At 39.4% G+C, this 23,035-nt stretch overlaps 1 protein-coding gene, 1 non-coding gene and 1 pseudogene across 7 annotated transcripts in view; 2 read left to right on the top strand and 1 right to left on the bottom strand.

Moving 5' to 3' along the window:
• UBAP2 (ubiquitin associated protein 2) overlaps positions 1 to 23,035 on the top strand; it is a 128,733-nt gene that overhangs the window by 82,881 nt on the left and 22,817 nt on the right. For all 6 annotated transcript variants that reach the window (XM_078061390.1, XM_078061389.1, XM_078061391.1 and 3 more), the window contains 4 exons: positions 7,450 to 7,502; positions 13,429 to 13,496; positions 16,751 to 16,940; positions 22,541 to 22,754. In XM_078061390.1, coding sequence (XP_077917516.1) covers positions 7,450 to 7,502; positions 13,429 to 13,496; positions 16,751 to 16,940; positions 22,541 to 22,754 — 525 coding nt within the window. The remainder of the gene's footprint in view (positions 1 to 7,449; positions 7,503 to 13,428; positions 13,497 to 16,750; positions 16,941 to 22,540; positions 22,755 to 23,035) is intronic.
• Positions 11,555 to 11,919, bottom strand: LOC118521189 (U6 snRNA-associated Sm-like protein LSm3 pseudogene; annotated as a pseudogene).
• Positions 17,061 to 17,143, top strand: LOC118521193 (small nucleolar RNA SNORD121A). The gene has a single exon (XR_004910033.1). It is a non-coding gene; the product is annotated as a small nucleolar RNA SNORD121A (small nucleolar RNA).

Here is a 23,035-nt window from a genome sequence, read left to right as displayed (position 1 = left end):
GATGGAGTCCCACATTGAACTCCTTGCTCAGTGTGGAGCCTACTTGTCCCTCTGTCTGGTGCTCCACCCCCACCACCCCCCCGCTTATGCACGCACGCGCGCTTTCTCTCTCTGGCAAATAAATAAAATGTTTCTGTTTTGTTTTGTTTTTTTAGGATTTTATTTATTTATTTGACACAGAGAGAGCGAGAGAAGGAACACAAGCAGGGGGAGCAGGAGAGGGAGAAGCAGGCTTCCCGCCGAGCAGGGAGCCCGACCCTGGGACTATGACCTGAGCCGAAGGCAGACGCTTAACGACTGAGCCACCCAGGTGCCCCCAAAATTTATTTTTTTTAAAAACATTTTATTTAGGGGCCGCTGGGTGGCTCAGTTGTTAAGCGTCTGCCTTCGGCTCAGGTCATGGTCCCAGGGTCCTGGGATCCAGCCCCGCATCGGGCTCCCTGCTCGGCGGGAAGCCTGCTTCTCCCTCTCCCCCTGCTTGTGTTCCTTCTCTCGCTTTGTCTCTCTCTGTCAAATAAAAATTTAAAAATAAATAAATTTTTATAGACAAATACAGGAACTGGCATAGCCCAAAGAATTTTGAAAAAGAACAACAACGTTTAGATCATATGCCTTGATTTCAAAAGTTTGTTTCTTTCTTTCTTTGGGGGGGGAGGGGAGAGGAGCAGAGGGAGACAGAATCTTTTTTTTCGGGGGGGGGAGGATCTTAAGTAGGCTCCTCACCCAGCATGGAGACCAACATGGGGCGTGAGCTCATGACCCAGAGATCATGACCTGAGCGGAAACCAAGAGTCCGACGCTCAACCAACTGAGCCACCCAGGCGCCCCTTAAAAAGTTAAAGCTACAATAATCTGTGGATTTGGCAAAAGCATTGAGACTGATCAATTATGTAATAGCGAATCTAGCAATAAACACATAGATATATGGCTAATTAATTGACTTAGGACAACAGTTTCAAGGCACTTCAGTGGTATTTATTACACTGTTCTACACAAAAAAAATAAAATCAAGTAGGTAATAGTTCTTTTTTTTTAATTTTTTAAAGATTTTATTTATTTATTTGACACAGAGAAAGCACAAGTAGGCAGAGAGGCAGGCAGAGAGAGAGGGAGAAGCAGGCTCTCCACTGAGCAGGGAGCCGGACATGGGGCTCAATCCCAGGACCCAGGGATCATGACCTGAGCTGAAGGCAGCCGCTTAACCGACTGAGCCACCCAGGCGCCCCAAGTAGGTAATAGTTCTAAATGTGAAACCTGGTAGGATAACTTCTAAAGAAAATACAGGGGCAAATCTTAGGCCACCTTGGGTTAGGCAAGATTTCTTATATAGGACACAGTAAGCACGAGTTATAAAACAAAAACTTGGTTCTTTTTTTTTAAAGATTTTATTTATTTATTTGACAGCAGAGATAGGCAGAGCGGCAGGCAGAAGGAGAGGGAGAAGCAGGCTCTCCACTGAGCAGGAAGCCCCATGTGGGGCTCAATCCCAGGACCCTGGGATCATGACCTGAGCCAAAGGCAGATGCTTAAACGACTGAGCCACACAGGTGCCCCAAAAACTTGGTTCTTGAGGAGAAAATAAATAAGGTGAAAAGAGGAAATATTTATAAAACTCCCATTTTTTATTTTATTATTTTTAAAAATTTTATTTATTTATTTCACAGAGACACAGCGAGAGAGGGAACACAAGCAGGGGGAGTGGGAGAGGGAGAAGCAGACTTCTGCTGAGCAGGGAGCCCAGTACGGGGCTTGATCCCAGGACCCTGGGATCATGACCTGAGCCGAAAGCAGACGCTTAATGACTGAGCCACCCAGGTGCCCCTTTTATGTTATCTCTCCACCCAACATGGGGCTTGAACCTGCAACCCAGAGATCAAAAGCCACATGCTCTACCGACTGAGCCAGCCAGGCACCCCCAAATCCCCATTTGAAAAGGGATTTGTATATAGAATATATAAAGAATTCTTAACAACTCATAAGAAAACAAGCAACCCAATAAAATAAATGAGCAATTAAGAATGAGCAAAAATGAAAAAGTTGTGGAAATGGGTAGTGGTGTGGGTTTGTATAACATTGAATATAATGGTAATGCGTTGTGCAATTAAGAAGGGTTAACGTGGTAAGTTTTTTGCCCCCCCCAAAAAAGTGATTTTAAGTGTATTTTACCAAAATAAAAAGATGACCTAGAACTATACACACACTTTGTATCTATGCCAGTTTTTTTGATTGTTGTACTATAATTATGGGGCATGTAATCATTAGGATATGGATAACTTCTAGTCAATCTGTAGTTATTTCAAAATAAAAAGTTAATAAAAGAGCAAAAGATTTGAACATATACTTCAAAGAGGAAGATACAAATGTGCTCATTATCATTGGTTGTAGGAGAAATACAAATTAAAACCATAATAGGTTGCCACTTTTCATTCATAAAAATGGCTTTAGAGGGGCAACTGACTGTCTCAGTCAGTAGAGCACGCGACTCTTGATCTTGGGGTTGTAGGTTCAAGACTTATGTTGGGTGTAGAAGTTACTTAACAAAAAAAAAAAAACAAAATCAAAACAAAAATGGCTGTAGAAGGAAACTGACAGTACTAAGTATTAATAAAGGTGGCAGAACAGCCGGAACTCATACATTCCTGGTGTGAAAGTGTACATTCACGACATAGTCTTAAAATCCCAACCCTTGTTTTTGTTTTTGTTTTTAAAGATTTTATTTATTTGACACAGAGACAGTGAGAGCAGGAACACAAGCAGGGGGAGTGGGAGAGGGAGAAGCAGGCTTCCTGCAGAGCAGGGAGCCCGATGGGGGCTCGATCCCAGGACCCTAGGATCATGACCTGAGCCGAAGGCAGACGCTTAACGACTGAGCCACCCAGGCGCCTCAACCCTTGTTTTTTATTGAAGAGGAATGAAAACATAGCCACACAAAAACCTGCACAGAATGTAAAGCAGCTTTATTCATAACCTTTATTGATTTTGAAATCAGGTGTTGAAACAATGTTGAATTAGTTGATTAACTGTTACTTTTCTTTTTTCTCATTCTGCCTCCTGTTCTTTTCTGTCTTGTGTTTATCTCTTCTCCCTCCTTCTCCTCATTCTCATTTAGAGTAGCCAATTCCTTGCTAAAAAATAAGCAAACATGTTTAATGCAAAATACAGTTAAAGGATTCCGTTGATAGAGCCTGGGTATTTCTCTAAGGGCGTCATAGAGTGGCATTGTCTTGTTGAAAACACAGAGTTCCAAGTCTGGCCCTCAGCCGTAATTATAGGTTCAGAAACCTGACTTTTGACAGGATAATAAATCCATTCCTTAGAGGCAGACCTCCATTAACCAAAATAGAAAGACTGAAGGGTAGTCAGAATGCTAATTTATTAAATTTAAACATACTAAACATAACTTGTTAAACATTGGAATGCTCTTGACAAGTGGGAAGGGAGTTTGATGAACATGGGAATGTGAACAAGGGTAGTTGATGCAGTTGAATGTTCAGAGGCCATCTGGCTAATAATAAGATTTATAGTTGAGTCACAGTGGGCTGTCACAATATGGATTGCAGTAAGTTTTCTTCTCTGATGCACAGCATAGACATAGCTTTGACGCTTTACTTTCTCTATTTAAGTTGCTGACCTGTTTTTCTTTTGATGAATACCTTCATTAATTTAATATGTTAAGACCTTCCCTTGTACATTGATCTGCAGAACTGGCATCAAATGTTCATATTGTAGCTCAGGATCTGCCAAACAAAAATTTTTATGGACTCAAAGGTATTGTTTTAATTGAAAAATTTCCCTTAGTTACAAATCTACTAAAATGGGGGTGCCTAGCTGGCTCAATCTGCAGAGCATGCGACTTGATTTTGGGGTCATGAGTTAAAGCAGCATGTTGGGCACAGAGCTTACTTTAAAAAGAAAAAGTCTCCTAAAATGCTTATAGTATCTTCCATTTTAATCAAGGCTAGCTAAGAAAACCTCAGGTGAATAATTGTAAAAACTGTGTTTTTACAACTACTTGATTAAATATCAACTTTTGATTATGGAAGTGGTTTATAGATTGGCCTTCAAGACAGCACAGGTTTTTAACTCATTGTTTTCCTTTTTCCTGTGTGGCTGCCTTATGTATGCTTTTGATAGAGGGCTAACATCAAGTTAAGTTGAACATAGAGCATGCATCTCAAATTTGTTATGAGCTGAAAATAAATTGTTACTGACATTTTCCCATAGTTTGAGGTGTAGGTTTATAGGTCTATAATGGAGACCAAAGTCTTACTGTAAAATTCTAATATTTTACAATAGGATTAGGACTTGAACCAAATTCGTCTTTATGTAATGTCTCATAATTTTATAGTCTATGTATTTAGGGTGGGTTACTGCAACAGTTGGCCCTGATTTCTGATAAGGGGCTATCCTCTCTGTTGCCTGACATAACCACTTTACCATGTTGCACTTCTGCTTGTGACTACATATATGGTCTTCTGCCAGTTAGTAAATGTACTCACATTCTGACTGTATTCTACATGTCTAAATTTGTGTTTTAATTATTTTCAAAATACCCCTGTCTCTTAAGTGTTAGTCGAATCTCTTTACATCATGTGTATGAAAGTGTGCTTTAACTTAATACCACAGAGTACATTTAAAAATGATCACAAGAGTAAATTTTATGAGTATTTTACCACAACTTAAAAATTTTTGGAAAAAAAAGGTATGTTGTAAACTTTAGGATACTTTTAATATTTTATATAGAAGGCTTTTTAATGCTTCATCGTTATTTTTCTCCTTTGGAATATCCCTTCTTTTTATCTTTCTAGCTATTTTCCAACTTTCAAGTTTTTTTTTTTTTTTTTTTTTTAAGATTTTATTTTTAAGTAATCTCTACATCCAGTGTGGGACTTAAACTTACAACCCCAAGATCAAGAGTCCCATGCTCTACAGACTGAAATAGCTAGGTGCCCCTGCTTTCTGTTTCTTGATTAGAATGTTCCTAAAACTGCTTGGGTTGAGCCTCAGCTTTTCATAAAATTTCTTAATCATTTTTTTTTTAAGATTTTATTTATTTATTTGGCAGAGAGAGACACAGTGAGAGAGGTAACAAGCAGTGGGAGTGGGAGAGGGAGAAGCAGGCCTCCTGCCGAGCAGGGAGCCAGCCCGATGTGGGGCTCGATCCCAGGACTCTGGGATCATGACCTGAGCCGAAGGCAGACGCTTAACGACTGAGCCACCCAGGCACCCCAGAATCTGTTAATCTTTAGAATACTGTCTCTTATGATGAATTTGACAGCGTGAGCATATGGTAGGTTGCATGGAGGTGGCACCAAGAACAGTGTGTACTGTCCATTCTTTAATCTAATTGTGTCCTTTTAAAACTATAAATTTACTTAGAGAAGTTTCGAAGGAGATATATTCAAAGATTGGAGATTATGTATTATTAGTACCTAGAAGAAAGTCACATTGTAGAAGGAATATAAGAGTGGAGAGTATGTACATGGCTTGCCTTAGATTTATTAAGGTTTGTGTACAGGGTGATCTCCAAGAAGCCTGTGCAGAGGTCTTAGAGAACAAGTTTTCAGTACTGATTTCCGACTGGGACTAATTGCATGTTTTGTTTTTTCACTTAGGCTATAACTTTTTTCTAGTTTTAAGAAAATATTTTAATTCAGAGAGATGTTTTGGGATATTTGTTTTATGACATTTGTGGAAAAATTATGGAAACCATTAAAAGGTATGAGGGGGCGCCTGGGTGGCTCAGTTGGTTAAGCGGCTGCCTTTGGCTCAGGTCATGATCCCAGGGTTCTGGGATCGAGTCCCATATCAGGCTCCCTGCTCAGTGGAGAGCCTGCTTTTCCCTCTCCCTCTGCCTGCCTCTCTACCTACTTGTGCTCTATCTCTCTGTCAAATAAATAAATAAAATCTAAAAAAAAAAAAAGTATGGTGAGTAAACCAGTACAAAGGATCAGATTGTCAGTTCAGATCTTTCTCTATGAATCTTTACAGTTATTTCAAGGATACATGCAGTTGAGAAGCACGGAAGAACAATGAGTGCCTGTATTGCCATTCTTCCTTCCTATAATATATATGCCCTATGATCCACAATAATAGATGAAGTCTATCAGTGATGTGTGTAGGTTTCTCACAGCAGGAAATTTTCGCAGGTTTAAAAAAATCTCCCAAGTAGTAGCATATCTTAGGTGATATTTTATAGGGAGCCATACTGCATAAATGCATCAATTCTGTGTTTGCCATAACCAGTCCTAAACTAGGGACATCCAATCAAAAGATTCCATAGAGAAGGACTCTATTCCTAGGTAATAACATCTATTTATTTATGAGGCAGTTGGTTATTAGGTTATTGACCTGATTCCAAGGAGATGAGATCTGGTTACCTGCCTTTTTTTCTCAAGAGTGTTCCCTTCTCTTCCTTTTGTCCTCTCTACACACACAGACTTCATTGTAGGTCAGATGCTCAGCTCATTTCTTCCTGTTGGAAGGAACGAAAACATTGACAGTCCTACTTCCTGGGGGTAGTTATAGTTGATATCTTGGTATATTTTCTTTTAAAACCATTTTCTCTGGGTGTGTATTTGCATGTATAGTTTAAAATAATGGTCCTGTACTTATACAGGATCTCTGAATACTAAAGTCAGCATTTCTGGACATGTGGTTTTTTTTTTTTTTTAATCTTTAAAAAAAAAATTTAAAGATTTTATTATTACTTGAGAGTGAGAGAGAGAGAAGGAGCAGGGGAAGGGACAGAGGGAGAGGGGGAAGCAGACTCTCCACTGAGCATGGAGCCCGACTTGGGGCTCGATCCCAGGACTCCGGGATCATGACCTGAGCTGAAGACAGAGGCTTAACCAAATGAGCCACCCAGATGCCACCACAAATGCTTTCTTTTTAAAGCACTTAATTATTTGATAGATGTTTGTTCTGTAACAATTGTTTGAGCAGATCCTTTGTACCTAATCAGGAGTTACAGCACATACTTCATGTGAACAGGACTAACCTTTGCTGGGGATCTATTAGAAAACCATAGAATGGAATAAATATCTTATAAAAAGGATGCTTGTATAAATTTAGAAACTCTGTAATCTACATGAAATTAGGGTCCAAGGCAGACCGCTTCATAATTTTGTTCTAAGTTTTATATATCATAAGGATCTCATTGTGTGTATTTGTGCTGTGTTCGTACTTATGGCAGAATTGCTTGAATATGATCTACACTGATGCAAAATCAGTTTGAGAAATTGCTTTGAGGTTATGTGGATAGACCTAGCTAAGTTGGTATGTGAGAACATGACATTTTACTGAGAATAGATCAGGAGCTTCATATTTCTTGGATTGTAAACTAAATTAATGAGATACATGACACATCTTGTGCAGTATACAACAGAGAATTATTTGCAGTAAGATAGTATTTGCCTTTGTGATGTAAACTATGATTATTGTCAACAGGAACCTGGAAGAATTCTGTGGAAGAGTGGACAACAGACGACTGGACTGAAGATGTAAGTATTTAGCATCAGATTAGATCCTTCTCCTTTTGGTTTCTGATTGGGGCATGCATTCCTTGAAGAAAGCTGGAGACATCTTGAGTTGTTCATGGCTCCTTTTCAGACATCTATGATTATCATGTTTTTTAGCAAGTGCTTCTCAGAAGGAGGTTGGTGTTTTGAGATTTTTAAGAAACTTGGTTTTAAAGCATCCACTTAAAAATGACCAATTGTAAAACAGGACTGAAATCATTTTTTTAGCTTATCTTTTGTTTGTTCTTTTAAAAAATTTTAAAATTTTTTTTTAATTTTTAAAGATTTTATTTATTTGAGAGTGAGAGTGCTGAAGCAGGGGGAGGGACAGAGGGAGAGAGAGAGAAGCAGGCTCCCTGCTAAGCAGGGAGCCCGATGTGAGACTTGATCCCAGGACTCCGGGATCATGACCTGAGCCAAAGTTAGATGCTTAACTTACTGAGCCACCTGGGCGCCCCTTGTTTGTTCTGATAACCAAGTGCTGCTATTGCCTGACCTGTTTGTTTGTTTATTTTATTTATTTTATTTTTATTTTATTTATTTCTTTGACAGAGAGAGATACAGTGAGAGAGGGAACACAAGCAGGGGGAGTGGGAGAAGGAGAAAGGGGGAAGCAGGCTTCACACTGAACAGGGAACCCGATGCGGGGCTCGATCCCAGGACCCTGAGATCATGATGTGAGCTGAAGGCAGGCGCTTAATGACTGAGCCAACCAGGCGCCCCCTGACCTGTTTATTTTTTATAGCATTTTTATTAATGGAGATCAGTCAGTGTTTGGGTCACAGCTGAAATTAACCTGAATAGGTGATTCTGGTTCTAGGCCCAACCCCTTCTTTTTAAAACTAGACTAGCTCTTTTTATATTCATTTATTCCATAGACATTTTTGAGTGTACTACACTAACTCTGGTAGTGTTGATCTATAACTCTGGGCTCAGCATAAGATATTCTTTGATTAAAAAAATATTTAAAAAAGAAAATGTAACTGAACAAGTAGCCCTATACCATATTTTATACCATTTTTCTCTTTGACTCTCAAGTGCCAGAACATGTGTATGTACATGAACAGTGTGCGGAAGAGAATAAAGGGGTTATAAGTATCGACCTTTATTTAAATGATGGGTTTTAAATTTATTAATTTTTAAGTAATCTCTACGTCCAGTATGGGGCTCAAACTCATGAACCCAAGACCCAAGAGTTGCATGCTCTACCGATTGAGCCAGCCAGGTGTCCCAAGTATTGACCTTTTTTTAAAAAGATTTTATTTATTTATTTGACAGAGAGAGACACAGCGAGAGAGGGAACACAAGCAGGGGGAGTGGGAGAGGGAGAAGCAGGCTTCCCGCGGAGCAGGGAGACCTATGCGGGGCTTGACCCCAGGACCCTGGGATCATGACCTGAGCCGAAGGCAGACGCATAACGACTGAGCCACCCAGGTGCCCCTCAAGTATTGACCTTTAATATCACATAAAGTGACCCAGACTTTGAAAATTTTTTCTTGAGATTTCCGCCCCCCTTTACCATTCTGTTTTAACAAGTGTATTTTTATTTATTATTTTATAAGTATATGTATTTTAAAAATTTTATTTTTTTTTGAGAGAGAGAGCACAAACAGAGGGGCACAGGGAGAGGGACATCTGAGTTCGTGATCTGAGCGGAAGTCAGATGCTTAAAGCACTGAGCCACCCAGGCGCCCCTACAAGTATGTTTTTAAAATGAACTACAGTTATGCCACCTCTGTCCTGCTGCAAAGCAGTATTATATCTGGTTTGTTAGTGAGCAAACTGGGTAAAGTATGAGGAAGAAAGACAATAGAGATGCTCATTTGATTGAGATTTAAGGTATATATTAACTTCTGCCATATACTAACCATAAATCTTTGGGGTATGATGTCATCAGGCTCTGTGGTACTGGTAATATGAAGATGCTGGACTAGATGGGTGGTTAGTTGAATCAGTGGAGGGATGGGTACCAGTGATGAAGACAGAGTGAGCAGCCTGTGGGCACTTGTCCAACTTTTAAATATGTTTGTTACTTGAATTTTTGCTAAGAGTTTGTTGGGGAAAAAAATATTCCCAGTGCTAGAAGCTTTAGATCTCTTTGGCTCCTGTCTGGGTCAGCAGGCAGTTTAGAAAATCAGCAGGGGATCAGAATGCAAAAGACCATGGGGTGCCTGGGTGCTCAGTTGGTTAAGCGGCTGCCTTCGACTCCTGTCATGATCCTAGCATCCTGGGATTGACCTCTGCATCGGGCTCCCTGCTCAGCGAGGAGTCTGCTTCTCTCACCCCCTCCCTTGTGCTCTTGCTTGCTCTCTCTCTCCCCTTCTCTCCCCCTCAAATAAATAAAAATCTTAAAAAAAAAAAAAAGAATGAAAAAGGCCTTTATTCAAATTGTAGCTGAGCTGACCTGTTGACTTTGAGTGATGCATCTTTCCTTACTGAGCCTTCTCTTTTCTATCAGTGTAATGAATATCATAATCGTTGTCCTGCCTAACTTTCTGTTAATTGTTCTGTGGGTCAGATGAGGTTTTTCAATGAATGTTGTTAACAAGCAGTTCAAATGTACACCCATAGAGATTAATATTCTGGAGAACCCATATTATATCACAGTATAATTTGTAATTAGTGAAAAGAATTAGCATAGGAAATTTGGATGTCTTTTCTCAGAAATTAACAAGAAAATTTAAGACTTTTCTGAGATTATATAAAATAATGGTGATTGATCCATGAGTAAACATGGTGCAAATTGAAAATTCCTTGTAGAGCTTAGAACAGTAACTATTGGAGCGCCTGGGTGGTTCAGTTGATTAAGTGTCCGACTCTTAGTTTTGGCTCAGGTCATGATCTCAGGGTGGTGAGATCGAGCCCCGCATCGGACTCCACATTCAGCAGGGTGTCTGCTTGAGATTCTCACCCCCCACCCCCTGGCCCCTACACTTTCTGTCTCTCAAATAAATAAGTAAATCTTTAAAAAAAAAAAAGTCAACAAAAACAGCAATAACTACTAACCCTTCCCTCCCTACTCCTTTTTTCCCCTTTAATTTCTCCATAATTAATTTCTGCGTTCAGCATAGGGCTCAAACCTACAACCATGAGATCAAAGAGTTGCATGCTCTACTGACTGAGCCAGCCAGGCTGCCCCTAAGGGCAGCCACTTTAAATAATTTTTATGTATTTTCGTCTGTTATTTTTCTTTTTACAAATTTTAAAATGTGTCATTTGAAATATGAGAATGCTTTTTACATAATTTTTTAAGATTTTATTTTTTTATTTTTTATTTTTTTTATCAAAAAAGGAAACCTCAAATTTAATTTAAAGGAAAAAAATCAGAAATTGTCTGAAAAAACAGAACAAATCAATTCCTGAAAAAAGTTCTGCATCTTGCACATTTATTGAAAGGGTTGGAAAAAAATTAAAATGCCCTTTAGCTTAAGAATTTTTTAGTTATCGGGGCGCCTGGGTGGCTCAGTTGGTTAAGCGACTGCCTTCGGCTCAGGTCATGATCCCAGGGTCCTGGGATCGAGCCCCGCATCGGGCTCCCTGCTCCTCAGGGAGCCTGCTTCTTCTGGAGCCTGCTTCTCCCTCTCCCTCTGCCTGCCGCTCCACCTGCCTGTGCTTTCTCTCTCTCTCTCTCTCTCTGTGTCAAATAAATAAATAAAATCTTTAAAAAAAATAATAATAAAAAAAAGAATTTTTTAGTTATCCGCAAATCAACTCATTTCAGGAGTGGAAGAATCCTTGGTCATTTCTTAATATCAAATTTTACACAGGTTTCTACATTTATTTATTTATTTATTTATTTTTAAAGATTTTATTTATTTATTTGACAGAGAGAGAGATAGCTAGAGCAGGAACACAAGCAGGGGGAGTGGGAGAGGGAGAAGCAGGCTTCCTGCCAAGCAGGGAGCCCGATGTGGGACTCGATCCCAGGACACTGGGATCATGACCTGAGCCGAAGGCAGACGCTTAACGACTGAGCCACCCAGGCACCCCACAGGTTTCTACATTTAAAGAGGCAATCATACAAAAGCTCCTATATTCCACACATGATAAATTCTTTGTTTCAGCCAACTCTTAATGGAGGGGCAACTAGTACAACACCATCTCCCTGGACAAAAAGCATTGGAATATTCCGTTTTGTTGATTTATAGATCTCTTCGTATGTTTCCTCATCAATTTCTATAGTCACAGTTTCTTCCACATCTCCCAATATCATATTTAAATGCTGATCATAAGCATGTAGTCTGCCTCGAAGCTCTCTGTCATTTCTCATTTTCACATAAATTCGCTCATCCAGGCTGAGCCTGATGAGATCCAGGGGCTCTTCTACGGTGTTGGTAGTTTGTTGCTGGTCCATGTCGTCCGCCATGTTTCAAACCCTGCGCCCTTTCCCCAAGATTCTATTTTTAAGTAGCTTCTACACGCTTGAGGCTTGAACTCACGACCCTGAGATCAAGGGTCTCAGGGTCGTGAGTTCAAGCCTCAAGCGTTACTGACTGAGCCAGCAGTTGTGCCTCTCCTTTTTTTAGACGATAGAGAAGGAGGAAACCATTTAATTTTCTTTATTCTGCCAGGGTTAAATAGGATGTCAGTAATTAATGTGGTTCTCATTTGCTTTGAACTGATTAATATTTTTGTGGCTTTGGATCTACTCTACCATTGCTTTTCAGTTACTCCTTTATTGCTTTTCTCTGTGTCTTATAGAATCTTACGTATTAAATAGAGTTAAAGCAAAAATGGATTCCTTGGGAGCTCTATAAGATACTACCTTGGAACAGGGTGCAGTGAACGCCCTTCTTGTTGAAACAGCAATCTATTCAGCACTTTTTATTTGTTTTTATAGATAATGAGCACCTACTGTCTGCTCTGTCCCTGCCAGAATATTAATATGTGAGTCAACCTGATTTTTATACAGTGTTTCAGAGTTTGAGACTGTTAGAGTTGATAAGTATTATAGCAGCCTTTTTGAAAAGAATTTTCTGCGATTTCTGACATTATCTCATTAGGTCAACATTTTTCAGCCTTTAATAGCTCATACTCTGCTTTGAAAATGTGAAAAGAGCCTACCTTTCAATAATGTGAGTTGAGGTTTCAAAAAATCTTATCCTGGGCGCTTTAAAACTTTGAAAGGGCATTTAGACCATATGTATAAATCTAAATAATTGTATTCACTGAACAAAGCCAGACCAAAAAAAATGTGCATATTTTAAAATTCCACTTAAAATTCTAGAAATTACAACACTTTTATCTACAGTGACAGAAAACACATTGGTGGTTTCGTGGGGACTAAGGTAAGTGGTAGGAGGGATTGATTACATAGGGACTGGAGCAAACTTTTGGGGTAGTATGTTCATTGTCTTGATTTTGTGATGATTTCATGGGCATATTCATATGATAAAATTTGAATTATTTGGTTTGAGCATTTGCAGATCATTGAATGTGATATAACCTCAACAAAGTTGTTTTTATACAAAAACAGGGAAACCTATGACTTAATAAAAAAGAAACACAGATTACTGTTAAAATACTGAAACTATCTGTTTTGGGGGAAAGAAAATGTCAATTTTTTGCCCTTTTTCAAACGTTTGGCATTTGTGGTGGTTTTAGTGGTATTCTCATTTTGTGTAATGTCAAATAGAGTAGTGTGACTAGGACTTGAACCCTGGTCTGACTTGACTTCATTCTTTCCCTGATGTGAAATCCTTTTTATGGGTTTGCCAATCTAAAATTACCTTCACTTGAAGAATATTACTTGTCATGATCACTTAATGTATTTCCTTTCTTTCAGACTACTTTTGGGTGAAGTATAATAAGAGTACTGGTGACTAAAATTGTCAGGAATTTGATACATTTCTGGTTTTATGTTCTGTAAAATAAAAGCGAAGTATTTTTTTTATTCCTTTCCAAACAGCTTTCTGAAACAAAGGTCTTCACTGCCTCAGCTGTTCCAGCAGAGAATCATGTCACACCTGGGCAAAGGTAAACAATTTCTTTCACCTTTTGTTTGTTGTTCAAAGCATAATTTAAATTTCTTGCTCAGGAAATTTGTTTTGGGTCTTAGGTCTCTGTTTTTTTCCTTTGCTTGAATCTCTTTCTGTTTTTACCTTTTTCCCTTCTAAGATTTTGTTTTATCCCTAACCTTTGTGAGCTGACAGAGCCTCCATCATTTTCTAATTTATTATATCCTCTGATGAATTAAAATAGCGATTATGTTTCTGATTTGTTATCATTTGTGATAGATATTATGTTAAACCTATTTTATTTAACTTATTTTTAAAGACTTTTTTTTTTTTTTTAAGATTTTTATTTATTTATTTAACAGAGATAGAGAGCACAAGTAGGCAGAGCGGCAGACAGAGGGAGGGGGAGAAGCAGGCTCTCCGCCGAGCAGGGAGCCTGATGTGGGGCTCAGTCCCAGGACCCTGGGATCATGACCTGAGCCGAAGGCAGCTGCTTAACTGACTGAGCCACCCAGGCGCCCCTAAAGACTTTTTTTTTAAAGTAATCTCTAGCCAATGTGGGGCTCAAACTCACAACCCCAAGATCAAGAGTTGCAGGTTCCACTGACTGAGCCAGCCAGGCTGGCTTAATAATATTAAGCTTATTTAATAATTTTAAACTTATTTAGTGGTTTTTCTTTTTTACTTTTATAAATATATTGTTTTTTGACAGATGAACCTAATACCAAATATCCTTTGGTTTCTGTGTATAGTACCATTTATTTAGATCTTCTAAGGCTAATACAAACTTCTCATTTTATATGGGCTGTACTAGTTTTTTTTGTTTTTTTAAGATTTTTATTTATTTATTTGACAGAGAGACAGCGAGAGAGGGAACACAAGCAGGGGGAATGGGAGAGGGAGAAGCAGGCTTCCCGCCGAGCAGGGAGCCCGATGTGGGGCTCGATCCCAGGACCCTGGGATCATGACCTGAGCCGAAGGCAGCCGCTTAACGACTGTGGGCTCTACTAGTTTTCATCTAGTCTCTTAGATTACAGAAAAGGAAGGAATTTTCAGAAAAATAGAAACATTATTAGTATGTACAGAACTGAATTTTTTTTTTTAAAGGTTTTATTTATTTATTTAACAGAGAGAGACACAGAGAGGGAACACAAGCAGGGGGAGTGGGAGAGGGAGAAGCAGGCTTCCCGTGGAGCAGGGAGCCCAATGCAGGGCTCGATGCCAGGACCCTGAGATCATGACCTGAGCCGAAGGCAGACGCTTAACAATTGAGCCACCCAGGCGCCCCCAGTACTGAATTCTTGAAAAGCGTTTATTTACATCCTAGTGTCTACAATAACTCAGAAAACCTTTGATTATGGTTTCAAAATGCAATGATCTAGGAGGATGAAAGCCTTTCTATGTATGACCCCTGAGAATTGAAGGAAATTTTGAACCTGACACGCTTAATTTCCTGCTAAATGAGATGGTTATAAGACTTCATTATAGGGAAATAAAAATGAACAAAGGTTTTGTGAATTGCTCAGAATTTATTGAATGGATATAACTTCCTTATTGTATTCATTACTCAATTTCATAGGATCATTTTCATTTAAAAAAATGTCCCCTCCCCTACTCACTGAAACAGGAGGGAAAGGATGGGATCAGAGGTCACAATTGGGCATGGGAGGGCAGTTTTCAAAAAAAAAAAAAACGAAATAGACTTTAATGGTTATTTTTCAGAAAACAGTGTTGTAGTGTTTTTAGGTGAATATCCTGTCAGTCTTTTAGAATAGAACGTCCTGTGTTTTTTCTGATAATGTAGCTTTTGAGATAGGTTATATGTAATATAACTACTCTGGATTTATATCCCTGGAGTTAGGATATCATAAGTTAGAACAATTACCTCGGGATCCAAAATACTAGTCTGGGACTTCAACCTGGTTATGGGAAAGTAAGAGTGGGTAGTACATAAGGAGAGGAAGTCAGGCCTAGGAACTTCACTCTTTATCAGATGTTAGTGGGCCGTGAATTATTTGACCTTCCAGAATCTGCCTCACCTGCGTGGTGAACATTTCAGACAGGAAAACTAACTGGAAACTGGCCTTTGAGAGGGTTTAATGGAGCAAATTACCATGTTAGTTAATCTTGAGCACCTTGCAGTTCTGTGGAGAAGAGTTAGTAGCTCACTCACATATCAGGTAGTATAGATCTAGAAGATTAGTTCTTCCTCGTGCTTTTAGGTTTTCATGCCATGATACCTCTTCTTCTGGGGACATTACAAGAGTTGTAGTTAACAGAGTATTTGTGCATTTTTTATATTTTGCGCATTTTTTCCTCAGTATTTTTTTTAAGATTTTTTTTTTTTAACTTTTTTTTTTTTTTTTTAAGATTTTATTTATTTGAGAGAGAGAATGAGATAGAGAGAGAGCATGAGAGGGGGGAGGGTCAGAGGGAGAAGCAGACTCCCTGCCGAGCAGGGAGCCCGATGCGGGACTCGATCCCGGGACTCCAGGATCATGACCTGAGCCGAAGGCAGTCGCTCAACCAACTGAGCCACCCAGGCGCCCCCAAGATTTTTTTTTTTTTATTCATTTGACAGAGTGAGCGAGCGAGTGTGCGCAAGTAGGGGGAGCGGCAGGGAGAGGGAGAAGCAGGCTTGATGTGGGCTCGATCCCACCTGAGCTGAAGGCAGACCCTTAACCAACGGAGCCACCCAGGCGCCCCTTCTTGAATATTTAAGAGAGAAAATTTTTGGAGATTTATATAAACTTATAGCTTAGAATGCAGAACTCACTGGGATATTTATGATAAATGGGAAACTGCTTGAATTGTCTACTATGACTGTGGTTCTCATTCTCCCACAGTAGGAATTCACTTTCCTTGAGGCAAGTTTAAGAAACATTGGTTCTGAGTAATGAAGGGGGGAAAATATTTTACAGAAAATAAGCCAAACTTTAGAAAATTGTTTATTTACTCATTTGCTCCAGGTTTTCAAATCAGTTATTACTGTGCTATTTCTGTGGAACTGTCTTGATGCACCTTTTCATTTCACTTCTCTGCCAAGCCCTGCTTTAGTCTCTGTGGCTTTGTATGTTGTTGTTTTTTTGTTTTTTGTTTTGTTTTCTTTAGTTAATGCTGTCCTCTTGGCTCCTTTAAACTCCAGTTTCCAAAGATTTTCCTCACTTAGATTATTTTTTAACATGAATTTATTCTATATTGATTCACTTCTCAAATTCATTATTGATAAGATTTGCTTTTGACTCGTTCCTCATTTGCTTTTTGTCTGCTTAGCATTGATCTGGTAGCCTTGCTCCAGAAGCCTGTTCCTCCCAGTCAAGCCTCAGAAGTCAACTCCTTTGAAACTTCCCAACAGCAGGGCTTTGGTCAAGCCCTTGTCTTCACAAATTCTCAGCACAACAATCAGATGGCACCAGGGACTGGCAGCTCCACTGCTGTCAACTCCTATTCTCCTCAGAGTCTGGTAACTCGCTTTTATTTTAGTATGGGATTTGAAGGAATGTACCCATAAGCAAATGTATTCTAGAATGATACATGCCTTATAATTATTTTCTAAACATAAACATATCTACAGTAGATTTCAGTCCAGAAAACAATGATGTGATAATTTCCAAGCACATATCTGATGATGCCATGTGGAATTCAGCTACTCTGAGTTTTCTGGACAAAGATAAAAAATACTTCTTTATGATTAGTTGAAATCTTAAGTCGTAATCACTGAGGCATCCTTATTAATAATTTTTATCTTGGATTTTGTTTGAAAGTGTACTTATGACATTAAAATTTTCATTTGTTTTCCAATTCAGTTAAATGCAAATGTTTGTCAGAATTAGCTTGCTAAAATCATGCTAAAACAGTTCTTTCCAAGTCTTCTTAGGTGCTTATATTTTTGGCAGTTCTTGTTTTGTTATTTGTAAAATTAGTGTACTTTTTCTTAACATGCTACTCTAGTGGAGGCCCTTATAATATGGATGTGTTTTCATTAAACCGGGCACCTACTGCTTGTATATCTGGCTTTAACTTCCTGTGAGAATTTAGCTCCTAACAGAAAGGACTCCAGGAACTGGTAGAGAAGGATATGAAGATAGGCTGATGGGAATAAAATCTTAGAGCATAGAATGTCAAGCAATGTAGCTGCATAATGGTGAACTGAAGGCCCTAACCGTAGGCAGTTCTCAGTTGGCAGTGGGGGTGGGGGGAGGGGTTGGAATACCTCCATATACAGATGCACAGCTTTCACTAGTGGTAATTATTGGTTCACTTGCTGTGTTTTACTTGAAATCTATGGTTGAGAAAGAATTTCTTATGAATATGATACTATCTTTTCCCCCTACTCGACTCAAAAATCATTTGCTGAACCCTAATAAAATGGAGAATGAAATATGTAAACTTTTCATTGCTGTCTTATACTCTGCACAGACACATCATGTCATAACTGGCTTGGTAACTTGGCATTTTTAGTGTCATTGATGATTATGTATGAGAGGGTGTCCATGCTTGAAGTAGGACAGCCCAGGGCTTGATGCTGTCTCTGTTTTGAGAGGGTAGTAAGGTCTAATAATACCCTCAAGCTTTGTTTTTTATTTTGTTTTTTAATTTAATTTTTTTTAAGTAATCTCTACACCCAGTGTGGGGCTCAAACTTATAACCCTGAGATCAAGTGCTGCACGTTCCACCGACTGAGCCAGCCGGGCGCTCCAGTACCCTCACATTTTGATTGAACCATTCCTGTCCTTTCCCCTTGCCTTTCTGTCTGCTGCTGGTATGCTGATGTAATGTCTAGGCTGAGCTGCTGGGATCTTAGGACACTCAGAACATAGGTAGGACACGAGGAGGGTTTTTTTTGCTTGTTTTTTTCCAACAGTGCCTTCAGGGGTGTTGCCTTTGATAATGAACAACACCTTGAGAAACTGGAACAGATACTGTTTAGCGTATTACAACAGTGGTGCTCAATCTACTGTACTTTTATAATCAGTGGGGAACCCCTTGAGTAAATTAACAACAGTAATAATAATAATAAAATAATGCCGGAGTCCACATAGACCAAATAAGTCAGAATCTTGGGATTGCAAGTTGGGCACTTGTGTATGTTTGTGTATACGTGAGTGCATGCATATTGGTGTATCAATACACACATTGTTAAAGCCCCCATTGACTGAAATGTAGGTGAAATTGAGAAGTCCTATGCTAAGTGTTAACGTGAAGCAAAGCGCTAGTCCTTGATTCAGTGATTTCATTGTGTTGCAAAGCATGCAGAAAATGCATTTGATGATATTAGCTGATGCAGGATAGAGATCAGAAGAATCGAAGTATCATCGTGGAAGCCTTTACTGAACAAGGGGGCTTGAACTGGATTTTGGTGGATTTGTAGCAGCAGAAGAGCACATGTTTTGGACAGCATGAGGAAGGGTTCTGGAGTAGTGATAAATAATGTTAGCAGATTCTGTGATTGATGTGCAATAACTGCTTACAGCCTAATGTTTTGCTCAGATTGGAGAATTTGAATTTCCTTAAAACAACTGGGATACTCCATGCCTTTGGATATTGTTAACAGAAATAATTATTTCAACTTTCTGTATCTGATCTCTTAAGAGAATGCAAGTCATTTCTGTTTTTGACCTTTTAAATGGTTTCAAAAAGTTGTGTTTTGTTTTTTAGATTTTATTTATTTATTTGAGAGAGTGAGACAGAGAGAGAAAGCACGAGAGTGGGGAAGGGCAGAGGGAGAAGTATTTTCCCCACTGAGCGGGGAGCCTGATGCAGGACTCGATCCTGGGACTCCGGGATCATGACCTGAGCCGAAGGCAGATGCTTAACTGACTGAGCCACCTAGGCGCCCTTAAAAAGTTATTTTTTGATAAATATCTTTTCAGAAACTGAAGGATCTTGATATGTAAAAATGCAGTTGATCTACCACTGTGTTCACTAGCCAAGGCTTTCATTCTCCTTGGGTCCTGTTTTTTGTTTTTTTTAAAATTTTGATGTAGTCCCAGTACTTTATTTTTGCTTTTGTTTCCCTTGCCTTGGGTGATATATCTAGAAAAATATTGCTCTAGCTGATGTGAAAGAAATTACACAGCCTATGCTTTCTCTAGGATTTTTATGGTTTCAGGTTTCACATTTAGGTCTTTAATCCATTTTGAGTTTATTTTTGTGTATGGTGTGAGAAAGTGGTCCAGTTTCATTTTTTTGCATGTGTCGTTCTCATTGGCTCTTGGTATCTGACCTGACAGGATAGATGGAGGAGGTGTAACATTTTCTTTTGGATACTTACTTAAGGAGCGTATTTGGTGTTCTTAGTCATCAAAACAACTTGAAATAAATGCAGTGGTGCCCAGGGTATTGGCCCAATACACAAGGTACCTCATGTGTAAATCATTATCTGATTTTAGAATATTAACTTTTTTTTTTTTTGGTTTATGCAACTTTATTGAAGAAAAATAAATCAATTACTAGCAGAGCTATTAGTTGATCACTCATCCATTGACAACTTGCATCATTTATTCAGTGCTATATTAAACAGTATATTGGAAGATAGATTAACTAATAGCTCCAAGCCTCCTAACAATTTAAATGAGAATTATAAAATGTTTGAGACCCTATTTTGGAATATAAAGGGTGTTTGACTTCCAATTTCCATTCTCTGTAGAACGAGAACAGGTCATTCCTTTATTGACATGCATAAAATACATCACATTTTCTGTTCTGCTGATGCTATAAATTCAATACCAGTTCTCCAGCCACATCAGTTACGAGCATAAAGTATATCATGTAACCTCAAATCTCTAACAGTGGAAGGCTTAAAAAAAGACTGGATGCTAGAATAATGCTGCTTCCTTTGATGTGACAACTGAGCACCCATCTCCCTCTCCCTCAGATGATTTCTTCAGCATGTTAGAGCAGTGAGGAATGGTTTTAGTCTCATAACCAGGTCAGAGTGAAGACATTGGCCACATAATACACATGCTCCATTTTTAAAAAAATTCTGAATCTTGGGCAACTGTTCTCTTGTAACTACTTTACAGTTTCTAAAAGCAGTTATTGTCCAAAGCTGGAAGAAGTTAAGTCTTCTCAGATGAGCATGTGAATGAATGGAGGGAGGTAAACAAAAAATTAAAAAAGATGAGGTCTGATAGGGGAGCAGCCGGATAAGAAAATCAAAAAAGCAACAGTAATTTAAAGTTTATTCCAGCTATAATGCAGGTTATTCTGACTTTAAGGTAGCATCACATGGCATACTTCTGAGTCCATTCCCGAGATACTCTGTTGTACTTATCTCTGTCTGTTTTATAGATCCGTGCAATCTCTGGCACTAGGGGGTCATCTGGGTTTGGATCACATAGCAGTGAACAAATGGATAAAAGAACTTTAGAAATAGTTAAAGCAGGAGACCACTGTGATCTTAGAATATTGAGACAAATGCTGCCATTACTGTTAATATTTGGATGATAAATTCTTTTTTTTTTTTTTTTTTAAAGATTTTATTTTTTATTTATTTATTTGACAGAGACAGAGATAGCGAGAGCAGGAACACAAGCAGCGGGAGTGGGAGAGGGAGAGCAGGCTTCCCGCCGAGGAGGGAAGCCCGATGTGGGACTCGATCCCAGGACCCTGGGATCATGACCTGAGCTGAAGGCAGACGCCTAACAACTGAGCCACCCAGGCGCCCTGGATGATAAATTCTTGTTGTAAATGCAACCTTAGGTGATTTGAAGGGGTAGTCTGTAGGAAATGAATTGTCAAAAAGAATACACCGCCTTGGTATGGGCTGTCATTAGGTCCCATAATTGTGGCTTGCCAATGAAACACATCATCCCCAACTGGACCTGCAGAACATGGTGCTGGAGGGTCACGGGCCAAATCACTAAGTTCCTTATTAATCCGTTTCAGCGCCATAGTCTGTGCTTTTCGTCTGGCTCCTCACTCTCTCGGTGTGTGCTCAAAGGTCTGGCCAAAACTCTTGATTATCCGGGCGGCAGAGAAGGATTGTCTCTTTGTCTCACACCGGCTCTGCCAGACACAGGCACTCGGCTGGCCAGTGGGCCGGCCTCCCTTCCCTTCCCCTAGCCGTCCACACCCACGCGTGCAGAGGGGCCGAGGCCTCCCTCAAGCTACGGCCTTGGCCTCCTCCCCACGCGGCAGCTCAGAATATTAACTTTTTAAGTAAGTGCTGCAACCTGCAGTTAACTTTGTAGGATGACATTGCTGAGCCATTCACCGATGAAACTTACAAACATGATTACTGTTGTTGCATACATTAAGAAAATACTGTATTTTTGTTTCTCAAGCTTGTGTTTGTCATTGAATTCATGGTATTTATCTTTATAAAAAACAGTAGTATTTTGTTTGTGAATTTGTGACACCACTTTTAAAAAGAAAGCAGTGTCTTTTTGTTTTTTAAGTTTTTATTTATTTGATGGGGCGCCTGGCTGGCTCAGTCAGTTAAGCGGCTGCCTTCAGTTCAGGTCATGATCCTGGGGTTCTGGGATTGAGCCCCGTGTCGGGCTCCCTGCTCATCAGGGAGCCTGCTTCTCCCTCTCCCTCTGCCCGCTGCTCCCCCTACTTGTGCTCATTCTCTGTCTGTCAAATAAATAAATAAAATCTTAAAAAAAAAAAAAAAAAGATTTTGTGAGAGAGAGAGAGAGCACAATTGGGGGGTGGATGAGCAGAGGGCGAGGGAGAAGGAGACTCCCTGCTGAGCAAGGAGCCCAATGATGACACGGGGCTCAACCGCAGGACCTTGGGATCATGACCTGAGCGAAAGGCAGTGGCCTAACCAACTGAGCCCCCCAGGTGCCCCAAAAAGAAAGCAATGTCTTAATATCCAGGGAAAATATTCTCCTTCCCTTTAACTTCTTATATCAGAATCCAGAAGGATTGCTGGATTTAATCAGATTTTGTTATGTAGTAATATTTTCATGTAGGATCTTCTCAGGTGAGTCTTATTGATTCACATGTTCTAGGTTATAGTTTTAAAAATTCTTATGAAAATACTTGATGTGTTTAAATTCTGGAGTAGAGATTTGTATTGCTGAGGATTTTTGCTTTTTTTTCCTTTTAAAGTCATCCGTCCTTGGTTCAGGATTTGGAGAGCTTGCACCTTCCAAAATGGCAAACATCACCAGCTCCCAGATTTTGGACCAATTGAAAGCTCCAAGTTTGGGCCAGTTTACCACTACCCCAGGTTCACAGCAGAATAGTACAAGTCCCCCCACAACCACTTCTTCTTGGGACCTCAAGCCCTCAACTTCCCAGTCCTCAGTCCTTAGTCATTTTGGTAAGTATACATTTTCTGTGGTGGTTAGCCCCTAGTGAGGACATGCTAAACATTACGAGAGTGTGCTGAATTGTGAACAGTAATGTGGAATTTGTCCAGAGATGTTTCTTTTTAATAGAATTTCTGTGGTGTTTGTGAATTAAATCAGATAGCTTTGTATTGTATAAATACCTGCATTTATTTGTTGTTATCAGTAGTGGTAGTGGTAGTAGTACATATCTTGAAGAGATGTTCCAAAGCATGGTAAAGCCCTACAAATATAAGGAAATAACACTTTGAGT

Source organism: Halichoerus grypus, chromosome 14 (genome assembly GCF_964656455.1).
Source record: "Halichoerus grypus chromosome 14, mHalGry1.hap1.1, whole genome shotgun sequence".
In the NCBI taxonomy this organism is placed as follows: domain Eukaryota; kingdom Metazoa; phylum Chordata; class Mammalia; order Carnivora; family Phocidae; genus Halichoerus; species Halichoerus grypus.
This window is presented reverse-complemented; position numbering and strand designations above follow the sequence as displayed.